The 18,535-nt window shown below is 45.2% G+C and overlaps 1 protein-coding gene across 4 annotated transcripts; it reads right to left on the bottom strand.

The window, feature by feature from the left end:
• Positions 1-3,266: 3,266 nt before the first annotated feature.
• On the bottom strand, positions 3,267-7,107 carry LOC123189660 (pentatricopeptide repeat-containing protein At4g17616). 4 transcript variants are annotated; one of them, XM_044602126.1, is made up of 4 exons: positions 6,809-7,107; positions 6,549-6,728; positions 6,241-6,416; positions 3,267-6,127 (listed from the first exon to the last, which is right to left on the bottom strand). In XM_044602126.1, the coding sequence occupies exons 3-4, from the start codon at positions 6,316-6,318 to the stop codon at positions 4,133-4,135; spliced, it is 2,073 nt and encodes a 690-aa protein (XP_044458061.1). In that variant the 5' UTR covers positions 6,319-6,416; positions 6,549-6,728; positions 6,809-7,107; the 3' UTR covers positions 3,267-4,132. The 4 variants fall into 4 exon arrangements, with proteins under 4 accessions (XP_044458061.1, XP_044458059.1, XP_044458060.1 ...); XM_044602124.1 differs by having other exon boundaries at positions 6,511-6,728; positions 6,809-7,106; XM_044602125.1 differs by having other exon boundaries at positions 6,511-6,728; positions 6,832-7,102.
• Positions 7,108-18,535: the final 11,428 nt, after the last annotated feature.

The following is an 18,535-nucleotide window of genomic DNA, read 5'->3' as shown; positions in this document are numbered from 1 at the left end:
ACCATTTGTTGTACTCACAAGCCAGAATGGTCTTGTACTACATATTTTGTATTTTGCTTGGAATTTCTGTATCAAGTTGGAGCCTCATCAGCTAACAGTAATCCTGGGGCTGATGAGCACGACGGTCTTTTCTGGAAATTTATTACCCGGAAAACCCGGTCGCGACAGGTGTCCGAACATAGTCGTCCAATATATCGATCTTTATGTCTCGACCATTTCGAGACTCCTCGTCATGTCCATGATCACATCCGGGACTCCAAACTACCTTCAGTACATCAAAACACAAAAATCATAATACAATCGTCACCGAAACTTTAAGCATGCGGACCCTACGGATTCGAGAACTACATAGACATGACTGAGACATGTCTCCGGTCAATAACCAATAGCGGAACCTGGATGCTCATGTTGGCTCCTACATATTCTACGAAGATCTTTATCGGTCAAACCGCATAACAACATATGTTGTTCCCTTTGTCATCGGTATGTTACTTGCCTGAGATTCGATCGTCAGTATCTCAATACTTAGTTCAATCTCGTTACCGGCAAGTCTCTTTACTCGTTCCGTAATACATCATACCTCAACTAACTCAGTAGTTACAATGCTTGCAAGGCTTATAGTGATGTGCATTACCGAGTGGGCCCAGAGATACCTCTCCAACAATCGAAGTGACAAATCCTAATCTCGAAATACGCCAACCCAATAAGTACCTTCGGAGACACCTGTAGAGCACCTTTATAATCACTCAGTTACGTTGTGACGTTTGGTAGCACACAAAGTGTTCCTCCGGTAAACGGGAGTTGCATAATCTCATAGTCATAGGAACATGTATAAGTCATGAAGAAAGCAATAGCAACATACTAAACGATCAAGTGCTAAGCTAACGGAATGGGTCAAGTCAATCACATCATTCTCCTAATGATGTGATCCCGTTAATCAAATGACAACTCATGTCTATGGCTAGGAAACATAACCATCTTTGATTAATGAGCTAGTCAAGTAGAGGCATACTAGTGACACTCTGTTTGTCTATGTATTCACACATGTATCATATTTCCGGTTAATACAATTCTAGCATGAATAATAAACATTTATCATGATATAAGGAAATAAATAATAACTTTATTATTGCCTCTAGGGCATATTTTCTTCAGCAAGATCTATCTAGGAGAGGCATAGCAATGAGAGGGGAGAGTGTGTCTATGTACCCTCGTAGACCGAAAGCGGAAGCGTTGAGTAACGCGGTTGATGTAGTCGAACGTCTTCGCGATCCAACCGATCAAGTACCGAACGTACGACACCTCCGTGATATGCACACGTTCAGCTCAGTGACGTCCCTTGAACTCTAGATCCACCTGAGGCCGAGGGAGAGTTTCGTTAGCACGACGGCGTGTTGACGGTGATGCTGAAGTTACCAACACAGGGCTTCGCCTAAGACCTACGACAATATGACCGAGGTGGAAATCTGTGGAGGGGGGCACCGCACACGGCTAAGAAATCAACTTGTGTGTCTATGGGGTTCTCCCCTCCCCCGTATATAAAGGAGCGGAGGAGGGGGCCGGCCGACCTCAAGGGGCGCGCCCCAAGGGGGGAATCCTACACCTACTACGAGTAGGTTCCCTCCTTTCCTAGTCCAACAAGGAGGGGAAGGAAGGAGGAAGGGGAGAGAAGGAAGGAGGGGGGCGCCGCCACCACCCCTTGTCCAATTCGGACTGGGGGACCACGCCACCTCCTGGCCGGCCCTCTCTCCTCTAAGGCCCATGGTGGCCCATTAACTTCCCGGGGGGGAGGGTCCGGTAACCCTCCGACAATCCGGTTTTATCCGAAACTCTCCGGAACACTTCCGGTGTCCGAATAACATGGTCCAATATATCAATCTTTATGTCTCGACCATTTCGAGACTCCTCGCCATGTCCGTGATCACATCCGGGACTCCGAAACAACCTTCGGTACATCAAATCACATAACTCATAATACATATCGTCATCGAACGTTAAGCGTGCGGACCCTACGAGTTCGAGAACTATGTAGACATGACCGAGACTCATCTCCGGTCAATAACCAATAGCGGAACCTGGATGCTCATATTGGTTCCTACATATTCTACGAAGATCTTTATCGGTCAAACCGCATAACAACATATGTTGTTCCCTTTGTCATCGGTATGTTACTTGCCCGAGATTCAATCGTCGGTATCATCATACCTAGTTCAATCTCGTTACCGGCAAGTCTCTTTACTCGTTCCGTAATGCATCATCCCGTGACTAACTCATTGGTCACATTGTTTGCAAGGCTTATAGTGATGTGCATTACCGAGTGGGCCCGGAGATACCTCTCCGACAATCGAAGTGACAAATCCTAATCTCGATCACTATAAGCCTTGAAGAGGTCGAAGACCACGACATCGCGTCGCCGCCGTGCTCTGCGCCCTGCCAGCCGCCGCTAACCCTAACTTCTCACCACCAGAATTCCCCAATCCTTTAACACGAGCGCACCAGTCAACAAAAGCACTTGCTGGCCCACAAGTCAGGTCAATCCCGGTTGACTACTGCTGTGTCATCGTTTTTTGGCCTAAAACATGATTAGGGTTCAATTTGGACTGGGATTAGAGAGTTGAGTGTGCTGATTCCTGGTATTTGGAGTTCGGGGTTTGATTTAGATAACACCTGCTTGTTGGATTATATGTTGAACATAATATTTTGGAACATCGTTGCAGTGACAACTATTATGAACAGTAAAATATTGGAGGGTTTTTAAAAAAAATGGGGGTGTTAAACTTGGTCGACTCTACTCACACGTGTATTTTCGCGAAGAAATGACATCTTTGGTATTCTAGGAAAAAAGTTCAAAATCAAAGCTATAAAAATACAATGTTTGAAGTTTCCTTTTTTCGGTTTTCTCTTTCCATGTCGCCTATGGCGATGATGTATGTACTGCTCCCGATCTCCATAACAGAAAAGTCAGCAATTGCTGGATCTTTCAAAAGAAAATTGTTTTGAAGTAATAATGGTACTAAGATCTGAGTTCATTTTCTTCGCTGAGAAATTTTGGGGTATCAAACTTGGTCGATTGGTTGACATCCGTGGTATTCTAGGGCTTCCCGGGGTGAACTTTTGCAAATGATAAATAACATGTTAATCTACAACCCGCCAGTTCAAGCATACAGCAGCAGCAACAAACCCTACAATGTTAGTACCATCATACGCTTCAGTGCGACACATGTTTCAGGGCTAGCAACCATACAACAAACCAACCCAGGTGCATATTTTCGGTACATCTATCCATTCATGTCATTTCAACGCATGCAACCTGAAACCAAACCATGCACCTGAAGGAGAATTCCTTGCTCGCACATTCATAAATTCCACAAGGCCGCAACATGCAGCCTAAGGCAAAACTACACCTGAAACTCGTTGGTTCCAGCAACAGAATCAACAAGTAGTTAACACACCGAACTGGTAGCAGTGACACATCTCTTACTAAGATCTGAACATATGTCAGGAAGTAGTCAAACACTCAACTACAGAACTAACTGTAAAAACTTCAGAGCTCTTGCCACCCCGAACATCTCCACTGACTGCAAAAGAGCGACTGCTCTGTTTCTCTGCTGGAAGAGCAAGTTCCTGAGAATAATCTGGTAGGGTTGGCTTGAAATGACCGAGCATGCTGTAACTAAGAGGCTGGAAATCCACCACGGCATCCGTATACTCCAAATATAACCGAGCAGTGCCAACATGATCCTACACATCAAAGGTTCAAAACTTGTTGGACCACACCACACCTACATAAATTCGAGATATCGTACAAATTCATGTGTGCATCATACTGCCACAGAAGCTGCTGCTACCGCGAGCAGTGATAACCATGCATCAACACAATTGATCATCAGGGACATGAATAGAACATACTGGGCAGTGGGCACAATCCACATAGGTTGCAGCATAGTGCCACAGTTTATGAAAATAGAGACTTCTCTCTCCAACGGTTTGCCCAATTCAAATGTGATCCACTCTCTAGAATTACCAGACTTTGATGATATGTTACATTGGAGAAGAATGCTGCACTGCTGGGCTATGCAACAGAAAGTGTTTCCAAAAAGCAAGAGAATTACAGCACTGTACTCGGCTTTATCTATTTGATGCCTGCCCATGTCCTGAAAGCTCGGACATCATCAATCCTTTTGCTCTGAGCTTCTGTTTTGTCATGCAATGAATTCAAGTTCCTATACAGATTCTTGTGCAGCCTCAGAAAGGCCTGCCTGTATTTCCACTTGTCGCAGTAAATATTATGGGTTGACATGTAACTTATAACCTCCATCACCCTTGAAAAATAGCCACCTTTGAGGAAATCTAAAACTAAGCAGTCAAGCAAATCCCTGTCCACAGATATTTCTCTGTAGTCGAGTCTGCGTTTTATTTCTCCCCACAGTATGGTAATCTCCCTATACATGCTTAATGACGAATATCCACACAGTATATGGGAAAAGGTATGCAGATTGGGTCTAATATTTTGCTCTCTCATGCGTTTATATGTGCTCAGAGCATCTTCCATCATGTTTGCCTTGCAGAAGAAAAGAATTGAATTATTGAACTCAAAGGTTAAGTGGTCTCCAGGGTTATAGTGTTCAGTTTCTTCAACCAAACTGGAAAGCAAAGATGATTTAGTTTGGGGGATCTCATCCTTGACTATTTTGGCAATGTCCTTTATGGTAAATGATGGACTAGTATGAAATTCCGCCATGGTCGGTGCTATTTTCTGTATCTGTTGGAGAAGCAAATTGAATTCTTCGGGTTTATGATTATTCTCGTATTCTCTGAGAAGAGACATGTAAGTACCAACCCCGACAGGAATCTCAGCTGACTCTAAAGCATCCAGGATATCATGAGAGGCATGCAACCATCCCATCTGAATGCAGGCATTAATCACATCTGAAGCAGAAATCCCCTTTAGTTCTTCCTTATGCAATGTAATACAGAAGCTAGACAATGCACCCAGTTTCTTTGCTTTCACACAGCCTACGATAAGTTTAGCAACAGCCTTTTCACTAGGAACAAGATTTCCACTGAGAGGAACAACAAGTCCAGACTGGTTTTTTGTATCTAACACAAAACCTTTGTCCAATTTTGTGGGGTCAAACATTATTCTGTATCCACTTTTTAGGTTACCAGAGCCAATTTGTATCACACCTTGTTTCTGCACATCATTGTCGGAGAAAGTGCATGACTTTTGTTGCCGATACAGATCGATTATAAGATCTGCAGCAGCATCCATGTCATTACCACTGAATTGCAAGCTCAATAAACTGTCGTAAAAATGTAGATATTGCTGAGAGAATGGCAAAGAGGAGAAAGAATTGATGCTTCCTTTCATGGTCATCAATTCATCTCGCTGCCCAACCATTTGACAGACCCGGCTAGCGACCGCCATTGTATTCACATCAGCCACAACCCCGACCAATGACATCAGCTCCATTATTTTCTGGGCTGTGATGATGCATTTGAAGTTAACACAAGACTCCAAAATCATATTGAACAAGGTGACATTGTTCTTTATTGGGTCCAATTTTTTCAGCTGTCGCCTATCTGAAATTTGATCCAAGAAACACTCGCAGGTCTCAGCCAGAACATCAGCTGCAAGATAGGATCCTACTTGTGACTTCAACATGTGCAAAAACACCATGCTCAATATATCAGCATCAGGAAGCTTGCCGCTCTCCAGTATGATCCTAAGAACTGCAGAGGCAGGAACAGGTGTCTGATCTCTTGCAAGTGCCAGAGCTAGCCTCATCAGCGAGCTAGAGTTGAGAAGATTGCCGTTACACTGATAAACTGACAGAACCAAGTCATACGCTCTCTGAAGCCACCTTCGACTAGATGTGTACGACAGTGACACAATCACACCATTCAATACCCTTGGCTCGGGAAGGCCATGCAGGCTTTTATAATTGCCAAATGCTCGCAGCGCCTGGTCGACATTGCCATCCTTGAGAGCAACATCAATCGTCCTCAGTAGAGTTTCACGGGATGGCGCTTCCCATGGCAGAATCGAGCCGGCAGTTGTTCTCATGGGAAGACACTGCGCAGCTAGAACGCGATGCAGCCTCCATGGGCTCCCGCCGCAATTTGCCTAGGACAAGTGCAAAAGCATTTATCTTAAATTCCAGTTGATTAAGAAGAAGAGAAACTATGGAACCCAAGTACACTCGAATTGTACATTGATCACCAAGGTAGTGCTCTTACAGTGAAGGCAGCTCCGGCAGCCCGAGAGAAAAATGGCAGCCTGCAGCAATGGCGGCACGCCCGGAGCAAGATCCTCATTGCTTCAATCAAGCATAGACATCACGCTTGGAAGGTGAACCGGAGAGAGGGGATCATACAGAACAATCCAGGAAATATGAAGCGGTGGACTGATGCAACTACACAAACATGGAATGGAATATTATAGAGATTTGTTAACTACTAGAAAAACATCGAGATCGAAACTAGGAGTTACGCGCTGCGAAACCATACATTATTGGAGGCCTGAGAGGTGAGATTGAGGCGTGAACCTGGCTGGCCGCATCCTCCGCCCCCCGTCGCAGCACGACGGCGCCGCCCAAGCGCGTCTGCGCCGGGATCTCCGTCCTCCCTCGATGCGCTGACGCCGCGCAGCCGCAGCCCGAGATCGCCTCCGAGCTCACCTGCTAGCTAGAGGCGTCGCCGCCGGCTCGTCGTGGGTGCCTGGCCGCCTGAGATGGGATGGGAGCTGGGGGTTAGGAAACTAGATGGGCTTTATCGGGGCATGGAGGCTCAGAGAGAGAAGGCCAACCACTCACGGGCCGCAGCCCACACCTCACTCGTCGTTCTCCTCTTCCGCGCTGATGATGGCGCTGAGGGAGAATCCCCTTCCCCCCAGCTCACCCGTTCCTCCCGCCGGCTCCTGAATCCGGCGACCGCCCAGGCCTCCGTTTGCCGGCGCTGTATAAAAGAAGCGTCGCGTCATCCTTCCACCTCCAGCGGACTGGCGTGGCGTGGACCGTGGAGTGGATTTGAAGACCGGAGAAGCGGAGATCCATCCAGGGTGATTTCATTTCATTTTCTCGGTACGGAATCCCTAAGGTCTTGTTCGGTTCCACAGGGTTTTAAAGGGTTTGAAGCAAATTGGTAGGGATTAAATCATCGGCAAGTCAAAATCCATATCAAATCTCTCCAATCCTCTTCAATCCTTTTGTGGTGGGGATTAACTGAACAAGGCCTAAGGTGTTTTATCTTGGATTGTTGTAAAAAAAATGTATATAATCCCTCTAAGTACCACGTTTTGAAGGCATATGCAACGCAAGTCCTTAAACCAACGCCACAAATGTTCGCGGACATGTTGGGAGCCATCCAACAATGACGACAAAATTTCTTCATTTGTCTGGTGGCCGCGCCCACATCTTCTGCCCCGGCCTCCATCCGCCACCGCACCGGTGGCCATAGCGGAGTCCAATTGACCTGAAAATTTATAGAGAATATTTTTAGAAAATATAAAAAATACTGGAACAAAAAGATATCGGAGAAGAGTCCCGAGACCACCACAAGGGTGGAGGGCGCGCCCTCCGTCCTTGTCGTCGCCTCGTGGGCCCCCTTGACTTGTCCCCGACGCCAACACCTCTTATAAATCCCCAAAACCCCAGAACAGAACCTAGATCGGGAGTTTCGCCGCCGCAAGCCTCCGTAGCCACCAAAAACCAATCGGGACCCTGTTCCGGCACCCTGCCGGAGAGGGGAATCATCACTGGTGGCCATCTTCATCATCCCGGCGCTCTCCATGACGAGGAGGGAGTAGTTCACCCTCGGGGCTGAGGGTATGTACCAGTAGTTATGTGTTTGATATATCTCTCTCGTGTTCTTGATTTGGCATGATCTTGATGTACCGCGAGCTTTGCTATTATAGTTGGATCTACAATGTTTCTCCCCCTCTACCTTCTTGTAATGGATTGAGTTTTCCCTTTGAAGTTATCTTATCAGATTGAGTCTTTAAGAATTTGAGAACACTTGATGTATGTTTTGGTGATCAACTTGCGGGTTCTGTGACCTTGTGAACTTATGCATAGGGGTTGGCACACATTTTCGTCTTGACTCTCCGGTAGAAACTTTGGGGCACTCTTTGAAGTTATTTGTGTTGGTTTGAATAGATGAATCTGAGATTGTGTGATGCATATCGTATAATCAAACCCGCGGATACTTGTGGTGACATTGGAGTATCTAGGTGACATTAGGGTTTTGGTTGATGTGTGTCTTAAGGTGTTATTTTAGTATGAACTCTAGGGTTGTTTGTGACACTTATAGGAATAGCCCAATAGACGATCAGAAATGATAACTTTGAGGTGGTTTCGTACCCTACAATAATCTTTTCGTTTGTTCTCCGCTCTTAGTGACTTTGGAGTGACTCTTTGTTGCACGTTGAGGGATTGTTATATGATTCAATTATTTTATCATTGTTGAGAGAATTTGCACTAGTGAAAGTATGATCCCTAGACCTTGTTTCGAAGCATTGCAATGCCGTTTTCGCTTACTTTTGTTACTTGCTACCTTGCTGTTTTTATATTTTTCAGATTACAAAAACCTATATCTACCATCCATATTGCACTTGTATCACCATCTCTTCGCAGAACTAGTGCACCTATACAATTTACCATTGTATTGGGTGTGTTGGGGACACAAGAGACTCTTTGTTATTTAGTTGCAGGGTTGTTTGAGAGAGACCATCTTCATCCTACGCCTCCCACGGATTGATAAACCTTAGGTCATCCACTTGAGGGAAAATTGCTACTTTCCTACAAAACTCTGCGCTTGGAGGCCCAACATGAGTCTACAAGAAGAAGGTTGCATAGTAGACATCAATGGGTACACGGATCGTGCCCCTCGCTGGAAGAGAATAAATCTCAAACCCCCTCGGTTCATCAGGAAGCCAAGTGAAGTCATGGATCTAATGTAAACAATCTAGATCAATGAAGTTCTAAGCCACTTGTTCTCAAGACTGTAAGCAACTATTAGCAGTTAATCAGATTCTCGGGGGCTACACCTAGTGGGTTCACTCATTGTGCCCCCATTAGAAGAAAAAACATTAATTCCGTCGGTTAATCTACAACCTAAGTGAATCCATGGATTTAACATAAACAATCTAGATCTATGAAGAATTAGAATTACTTGTACTTGAGACTCTAGCCAGCTGCCAACAATTGATCATAGTCTCAGGGGGTACACCTAGTGGGTGCACTAGTCGTGCCTCCACTAGAAGGAAAACCTAAAGGGTTTCATTCGGTTATGTCAATCCAACTAAGAGAAAAATGATCTGGTCATCTGAATGGAAATGAATGGCACTTACTCTAGTACTTACTCAGATATTCGCCGTCAAGATCCCATTTGACTTGATTAATTCTTCTAACCGAGATTCCATTGTTGGCCCCTACTATTGGTGCCGCGGGTATCAGGTACCCACGAACCCTCCCACGTGGGGTCTACAATGGCTTCTTGCTGGGAGATCACCAAGACATGAGCATAGCTGAAGAGTCGTCCAAGGCTCTTCTCTGAAGAGACAAGCGAAGCAGGGCTCGAAAGACTTCCAGGCAGGTCATTGGGAGGTACTATTTTCGATGGCCCTCGACTTCCACACCAACAATAAGGTGTAAGAAAATGTCAAGATGGCAACATCCTTTCTTGGGAACACCAAAGGCATGGGCTCCCGCAAAGGAGACGCTCCCTTGGGAATGACTCGTTCAACCTAATCCACAACGCTCCAGGTTCGACCCACCAGGGTGACAACACCTTATTGCCACAGTGGCCCGGCCCAGCAGCGGTGCAGCTCGCGGGCCTTTTCCATCGCGTGGCACGCCGAGGTCTCCTTCCCCTTGAGCGGTTGTGTCGTGTCAAACATCTAACCCCTTCTTTCGCATGCCTAACACCAGTTACGTGTGTGGCAAGGTAATAAGAGGCGGTTATGCTAAGCGGCGGTGATGGGATGTGCGTCCGTTCCCGGGCTCAGGAGAAGAAGACACATGCCCCTGCATTTAATGTGTAGGTATGTAGTAGGTATCCCACTGTATATACACGGTGTCTAGTGTACTATCTATAGCCATGTTGGTGACCCTTGCAATATAAAAGGAGGCCCAAGCTATAAAGGGAGGAGGATTCAGTTCAGGTCATATCTTAGATAGGCTAGATAGAAAGGAAAACCTGCTCGTTCCCTTCGCGAGACAAGCAGGCATTCCACGATCTTTGTAAGCTCTCCTCGCCTAAGAAAGCAACCAGCATGAGTAGGGTTTTATGCACCATGTGGACCAAACTTGGGTAAAACATCAGTGTACCCATCACCTTCATCGACGTAATATCGGTGTCCACCACGCCACCCTCGAACAAGCAAAAAGGTCGCCCCGGCCCCTGGTGTCGCGTGCTCTCGAGCATGGCCCACGACCTACTTCATCCTCTGAAGACCAGCCACATCCCTAGTCTGGTGATGACCTAGGCTAGTTATTCTTCTTTGGATCATGTCTAAAATTCAAATGAATTTGAAGTAGGGATTGATTAAACCCTAGCACCACATTAATAAACTAGATTTAACTAAAATATTTCACAATGAACCCAAAATGCCCTTAAAAATGTTCATGATTTAAGGAAAAAGGTGAAAGCCTTAACCAGAGATGATGCACATATTTTCCATGGCATTTGTGGCCTTTGAATTAATCCATATTGTATTTGAATTGAAGTTATAAAATCCTATAAATATTTTTATAGCTCCAAAGTAGGTTATAATTCAAATAAGCTCTTTTCACTGGCAAGTTTGAAATCATAGTTAAGTTCTATAATTACCCAATAAGCTTTATGTTTTAACTCAAGAGGCAAATGACATGCTTTTCCATAGACCATTTTATAAGGAGACATACTGTAACATCCCAAATTTTCAATTTGAAATGTTATACATAGATCATTCATGCATATCATATTTTATTGCATTTTCGTTCCGCAATCCTCGAAATCCTAAGCAACTCAAGGACCCTCGGAGAGAGTTGGGGATTACCCGGGTTTCATATTTGCTTTTTATCAAATAATGAAACGAGGATTTTTGATTTTGATTATTTTTCTCTCCGAAAAATATTTCATAATAAAATATATGAGAGGAGATAATATGACTTCTCCAAAATAACTGAAATATTGGAGGAAAAATATTAAAATCATTTATTAGATTTTATTTGGATTTTATTTGCATTAGAAAAATTGCACGTTTTCAAAATTACATTTTAGGGCCAAGAAAATGTTCATCTCATCCTAAATATTTTATTTAGACGGTGAAAATTTGTTTTGGCATTTTTAGAATTTTATTTTATTTTCTCGGATTTGTTTTGAGCTTCGGCGGAATTGTTTTTTTAAAGAACGCGCCTAGGCCGACTGGGCCGAAGCCCAGCCGCCGGCCCACCTCCACGGCCGCCGTCTCCCGCGCGGAGAACGCGCCGCCGTCGCCGACTCGGACACGAGTTCGAGCCGGACTCCGCCGGCGCCTTGCCCCTCCCCTAAGGCACCACCTCCGCCCCCCCTTTATAAGCCGCACCCCGCCGCCCTTGGATACCCACCCCGCCGCGAGCCGCCGCCCCCGCCGCCGCAAGCCGCCGCCGCCCGCCGCCCGTCGCCGCTGCCGCGCCGCCTCGCCTGCTGCCCCGCCGCAAGCCGCATCGCCACCGCCCCTCGCTGGAGCCCCGCCGTGTCGGACCTCGCCGAGGTTAGCGCCGTTCGTTTTTTTTAGAAAACCGGATCGGTTTTCGTTAGAAAACCCTAGTCATTTTTTTTGGTTTGCCGGTTTTTCTTTTCGGTTTTCTTTTTAGCAGACGTTCGTTCGGATGTTCGTTTCAACGAACTGTTTTCGCTCGTTAGTTACAGATAACGAACGCTCGTTCGTTAGCCTGTTCGTCAGTTTTCTTTTATTGGATTTTTTCCGCGATTATTCTCGATAGAGATTTCTGATCTGATTTTCATTTCGGTTTATCTTTTCGCTCGTTAGTCGGAATCAGGCGATTCAAGCGCCTAGATCTTTGTCTCGAGACCCTCTTTCCGCTTAACCAACTTGAACAAGATTTTGGTGCTGTAAAATTTGACCTTAGTTCAGATTAGTAAACGAATCTTGTTTCCTTCGCTGTTTGAGTTTCGTTGCTCCGTTTGATTTGATTCTTTTTGCAAACCGGAGTTCTTAAGTTGAACTTTCCGGTTAGATCTTCTTATTTGAGTTTTACCCGTGCTTCTTTGATAGTTGCTTATGTAAGCTATTGTTTGTTTGTGATAGAATTCCCGTAGTGCGAAGCGTGTTATTTGGAGTCTCTAGGTTTCGTGGATTGTCAGCAAGGAAAGTAACACTTTGATCATATCCCTTTATCACCTAGTTTTTATGCATTAGTTCCAATCCTCAAACATTGCATGGTTAGGATGTCATTAACTTGTGGGTTGGGAAGTAGTTGATGAGGTAGAACCTATTACCCTGTTACATTCAAACCGTGGGAGTTACTTCTACGCGTTGCTTATATTGCTATGCTATGCTCGTAGACGTGGTTTGGGTGAGTGAAATCCATGACAGATGTGAGATTGTTAATTAATGGTTCAACTTAAGGTGGCAACTTAAATACACATCTGGGTGGATTGAGGCACCTGGAGTACCCAGTGTTGCCTGTATTTTTTTGGAAATCCCGGAGTACCCGTTTGATCTTCGTATGGACCGCCACCCAGTCTCAAAGGGAAATGAGATTATTCATGCTAGAAACTTCCGTGTGCAGCCAGAAGCTATTATGGGCTCTAGCATAGTTGAGTAAGTTACGTGAAGCTCTTGAAGAGGTAGATCAGCAGGTAGTGGGTTTGTAGGTTTGGTATGGTCTACCCGGAGTAGAGAGTTAATGTTTCTGAAAGACTGTGTCTTGGTCATCCGTTTCTCAAACACCATGTAGTGCGAGAAATCCAACGGAGGAGATCGAGTCTTGTGGGGAAAAGTGCGCAAACCTCTACAGAGTGTATAAACTAATCATGGTTAGCCGTGTCCCCGGTTATGGACAATCTTGAGTATCTAGTACTTGGAGTATCTTAAGTATCTCATCACTCTTAATTAATATTGTTGGGTTGTTAATCACTTTAATTGGGATTGAGTTGGAGGAACCTTCTCAATGATGTTTCAACTACCATGATAGTTAAATTAAAATCTATTCCTTTGTTGTAGGGAAAATTGGCTTTTCGCAAAACTGTAACCATAGAGCTTTCCACCAGCCAAATATGCATGTAGTGATAGCATTATTCTGTTCTTGCTCTACTGTGTTACTTTGCCAGCATATTCCATGTGCTGACCCGTTTTCGGGCTGCAACGTATTATGTTGCAGACTTTTCAGACAAGGAGTAAGGTTCGTTAGGTCGTTGTCGTGCAGCTCAGCTATGCCGTTGGAGTTGATGGACTCACTTTATCTTCCAAGCCTTTCGCTGTTATCGTATTAGATGGTCTTAAGCCATATTTATTGTAATAAGATCTCTTTTGAGACATCTGATGTAATAAGTGTGTGATTGATACTCTGTTATAAATCCTTCGAGTACTATGTGTGTCAGCAATACCGATCCAGGGATGACACTGAAGCTCAGAGACTTGACCGTTTGAGGTCGGGTCGCTACAAAGATGGTATCAGAGCACACGCTAAGTGTAGGACACGACCACTAAGCTAAAGCCATAGATCACTATTCTCTCCTCATTTCTGACTCCTCTCCATTTTCTACTCTTTAGGATGGCGGAGATGAAGAACAAGTTTGCACAACCGGAGGAAGAATCACCTTTTGGACGACACTTGAAGGAAGTCACTAGGTACTTGAACATTGGAATACCAAGCTTCACCGGGACATACAACGCCACTTTACCAGAGGAGGAGTGATGGATGATTCAAGTTCAAGTTCCAGGAAGGACCTTCACGCCAGTCGCTAAGCCTATAGAATTTTCCTTTGACGCACCAACCTGGAGTTTAGGAAAGAGTATGGCAGCTCACACCATGGGACGCATTGGAGAATTATATCACAAGGATCTTAAGGACACTATCTACCAGATATGTGGGTGCCAAGACGGGTAATGGGAGATGATCAGCACCAGGAAGGATAGATCAATTGCAGCTTTCATCCAGGAACTAAACCAACACATTCGACGCTAGGAAAATTAGATGTGCGCAGACATGATAGATTTGAAGAAGGCGAAGACAAGGATCATCGAGCTGGAAGAAGAACTTAAGTCTACACGCGATGGATATGAGGAGGAAATTGCGACACTACTGGAGAAGAATGACGACTTGATTAAGAAGATCGGAATATTCATGGGAGACCCCACTCCAGTAGAAGAAGATGAAGAACCCAAGGAGATTCGTCCGGAGGACTACATCATCATCGACGACACCGACTCCGACCATAGTGATGATGACTTTGAAGACGAAGCTGGAGCAGATATCATGGAGTCTTCCACCGATCAAAATTTCTAGATGACCTCCCAATGATTAGTAGTATTCCCCATGTATTCAGTAGTAGTTGAGCACTTTTGCGATAGTTCTAGACCGCTTGTATGCCCGCTTGTATGCCCTTGCTTGATTGATTGAGTGAAATGATTGTGTTTGTCTCATGTGCATATGGGTAGTGCCTTCTCATTAGACCTCATTCTATTCTAACCTCTTCCATCTAAACCCATCAGATGCCTCCGAGACGTGACCCCGGATTTGCCTTCCCGCCGGAGCTCACTTAGTTGATCCAGCAGCAGAACATCTTGATGCAATTGCTAGTTCAGAACCAGAGCGACAACAACAACAACAACAACAACGACAACAACGACGACAACAACAACGACAACAACAACGACAACAACGACGACAACAGCGACGACAACAACGACAACAACAACGACAACAACAACAACAACAACAACAACAACAACAACAACAACAACAACAACCCGCCGCCAGTGGACAACCTAGCCCGTTTTCTAAGGTTACAACCGCCAGTGTTTTCCAGTAGCACCGAGTCTATAGTTGCTAATGATTGGCTACGCCGTATTGGAAGGGAGTTGACCACCGCAGGTTGCATAGATGCTGAGAAGGTGCGCTTTGCCGCACATCAATTGGATGGACCAGCAGCCTCATGGTGGAAGAATTACACGACCACTTTCCCCACAGCCAACGTCACTTGGGACTAGTTTCAGCAAGCTTTCTGCACAACCCATGTCTCAACTGGAGCCATGAATCTGAAGAAGCGTGAGTTTCGCAACTTACACCAGGGGAACCGTACTGTGGCTCAGTACGTGGACGAGTTTAGCAAGCTATCTCGCTATGCCCCTAACGATGTGGCCATAGATGCCGCGAAGCAGGAGAAATTTATGGAAGGGCTGAATGATGAGATGAGTATGCAGTTGATGGTAGCAACCTTCAACAACTACCAGGAGTTGGTAGATAAGGCTCTTATGATTGAAGGGAAGCAGCAGCAGATTGAGAGCCGTAAGAGGAAGTATGGACAAGGGAGGTATAACTCAGGAGCTCAGCAGAAGCCTCGCCTAACCCCAAACTCGGGAGGACTTGTTCATAACCATGGAGGTCATAACCACACCGGAGGAGGATCACATAACCACAATGGTACTAAGAATGGGAATGGGAATGGAGCCAATAACAATCAAAACTGCCCCAATCCAGCCACACCCGCCAAAAGAGATCTAAGTCACATTACTTGCTTCAAGTGCGGGAAGACTGGACACTATGCCACGGAGTGCCCTGAAGGAAAGAATGGAAACGGAAATGGGAGCGCTGGGAAGAAGCCCAATCCATTCAACAAAGGACAAGTGAACCACGTTAACATGGAGGAGGTTGAAGAGCAGCCGGACGCGGTAATAGGTAAGTTTTTGGTTAAGTCATTTACCGCTCTTGTGCTATTTGATACTGGTGCATCACATTCATACATATCAAGGGGAATCATGGATAAGTTTAAACTACCAACCCAAACCCTTAGGACCCCTCTCTTAGTGAGTTCACCTGGAGTAGAGTATATGGCTAGTCGATGGTGCGACCAGATACCCCTAACCATTGGCACCCATGTTTTTCCGTCCGACCTAATTATCTTGGAATCACAAGGATTGGATGTGATATTAGGCATGGACTGGATGTCAAAGTATGGAGGAAGTATTGACTGTGCTAGTAAGTCGATTTATCTCACCACCCCGGAGGGAAAAAGGATTAAGTATGTATCTAGGCATGTGCCTAGGAGGAGCCAAGTGAATACCCTCACGGGAGTTGTTCAGGAGGAAGTGCCTGTAGTGAGGGATTACCCGGATGTTTTTCCAGAGGAGTTACCAGGCATGCCACCGGATCGAGACATCGATTTTTGATAGAGCTATTGCCAGGGACAGGGCCGATATCCAAGAGACCCTATCGGATGCCCGCGAATGATCTGGAGGAAATTATGAAACAGATCAAGGAGTTATTGGAGAAAGGATACATTCAAAGGAGTTCATTACCTTGGGGAGCCCCAGTCCTTTTGGTTGAGAAGAAGGATAAATCCCTAAGAATGGTTGTTGATTATCGGGCCTTGAATGAAGTGACGATCAAGAACAAGTACCCACTACCGATGATCAATGATCTGTTTGATCAGCTGCAAGGAGCTAAGGTGTTTTCGAAGATCGATTTGCAATCGGGATACCATCAGTTGAAGATTCGAGAGAAAGATATACCAAAGACATCATTCACCACACATTACAGATTATATGAGTATACGGTCATGTCGTTTGGACTGACCAACGCCCCTGCCTATTTCATGAGCATGATGAACAAGGTATTCATGGAATATTTGGACAAGTTTGTTGTGGTGTTTATTGATGATATTATGGTATACTCGAAGAATGAAGAGGAGCACAAGGAGCATTTGCGATTAGTTCTCGAGAAACTTAGGGAACACCAGTTGTATGCCAAGTTCAGCAATGCGAGTTTTGGTTGAAGGAAGTCGGAATCCTAGGACATGTTATATCAGGAGAAGGTATAACAGTAGACCCCAGCAAGGTTTAGTCAGTCACTGAATGGTTAGCACCCACTTCAGTTAGCGAGGTCCGCAGTTTTCTTGGACTCGCAGGATACTATCGGAGATTCATTGATAATTTTTCCAAGATTGCGAAGCCAATAACGGAGTTATTGAAGAAGGATACCAAGTTTAAATGGACAGAAGATTGCGAGGCAAGTTTCTAGGAGTTGAAGAAACGTTTGACTATAGCCCCAGTGCTGACACTGCCAGATATACATAAGGATTTCCAAGTGTATTGCGACGCCTCTCGCTTGGGACTTGGATGTGTGCTTATGCAGGATGGAAGAGTTGTTTCGTATGCCTCGCGACAACTAAAACCTCACGAGTTGAATTATGCCACGCATGATTTGGAGTTAGTAGCCGTAGTGCATGCATTGAAGACTTGGAGACATTACCTTATTGGAAACCATTGTGATGTGTACACGGATCATAAGAGTTTGAAGTACATCTTCACACAAAAGGAACTGAACCTTAGGCAGAGGAGATGGTTGGCGCTTATAAAGGATTATGACATGAAGCTGCACTATCATCCAGGAAAGGCCAATGTCGTAGCAGACGCTTTGAGCTGGAAGAGTTATGCTAATATCCTTGCGAGTAAGGGAGTGCCAAAGGAGTTAGCAGAGGATATCATGGGACTTCGATTAGAGATTGTTCCTAGAGGTTTTGTTGCAACAATGGAAGTTCAGTCAACGTTGTTGGGTAAGATTCGGGAAGCTCAGAAGGATGACAAAGAGATTGCCAAGATAAAGGAGACGATGAGCAAAGGAAAGGCCAGAGGTTTTCGTGAGGATGAGCACAATACCTTATGGTTTGAGGACCGGATATACGTGCCCAATAACACAGAGATCAGGAAGTTAATATTACATGAGGCCCATGACTCACCATACTCGATACACCCCGGAAACGCCAAGATGTATATGGATTTGAAGGAACGTTTCTGGTGGACAGGGATGAAGAAGGATATTGCCGAGTACGTAGCCGTATGTGATGTATGTCAGAGAGTGAAGGCAGAGCATCAAAAGCCGACAGGATTGTTACAGCCTATGCCGATACCCGAATGGAAGTGGGATAAACTTGGCATGGACTTTATCACCGGATTGCCCAGGACCAAATCAGGATGTGATTCCATATGGGTAGTAGTTGATCGCTTGACCAAAGTGGCTCACTTTATCCTAGTGAAAACCACTTACACAAGTGCGAAGTTGGCCAAGATATATATGTCCAGGATCGTATGTCTGCATGGAGTTCCGAGGACCATCGTATCAGATAGAGGAACGCAGTTTACCTCAAAGTTTTGGCATTAGTTACACCAGACTTTGGGTACGAGATTGGAGTTCAGTACCGCATTTCACCCACAGATGGATGGACAGACCGAGAGAGTCAACCAGATTCTGGAAGATATGTTGAGAGCATGTGCGCTAGATTATGGATATAGTTGAGATGACAATTTGCCTTACGCAGAGTTCTCATA

The sequence above is a fragment of the Triticum aestivum genome, chromosome 2A (genome assembly GCF_018294505.1).
Source record: "Triticum aestivum cultivar Chinese Spring chromosome 2A, IWGSC CS RefSeq v2.1, whole genome shotgun sequence".
NCBI classification, from domain to species: Eukaryota; Viridiplantae; Streptophyta; class Magnoliopsida; order Poales; family Poaceae; genus Triticum; species Triticum aestivum.
The sequence above is the reverse complement of the archived record's forward strand: the minus strand, read 5'-3'. Positions and strand labels throughout refer to the sequence as shown.

Coding starts and splice junctions, on each gene's coding strand:
- LOC123189660 (XM_044602126.1), bottom strand. CDS start 6,318: ATGAGGATCTTGCTCCGGGCGTGCCGCCATTGCTGCAGGCTGCCATTT. Junction 6,128..6,240: donor CTGCCGGAGCTGCCTTCACT/GTAAGAGCACTA, acceptor CACTTGTCCTAG/GCAAATTGCGGCGGGAGCCC.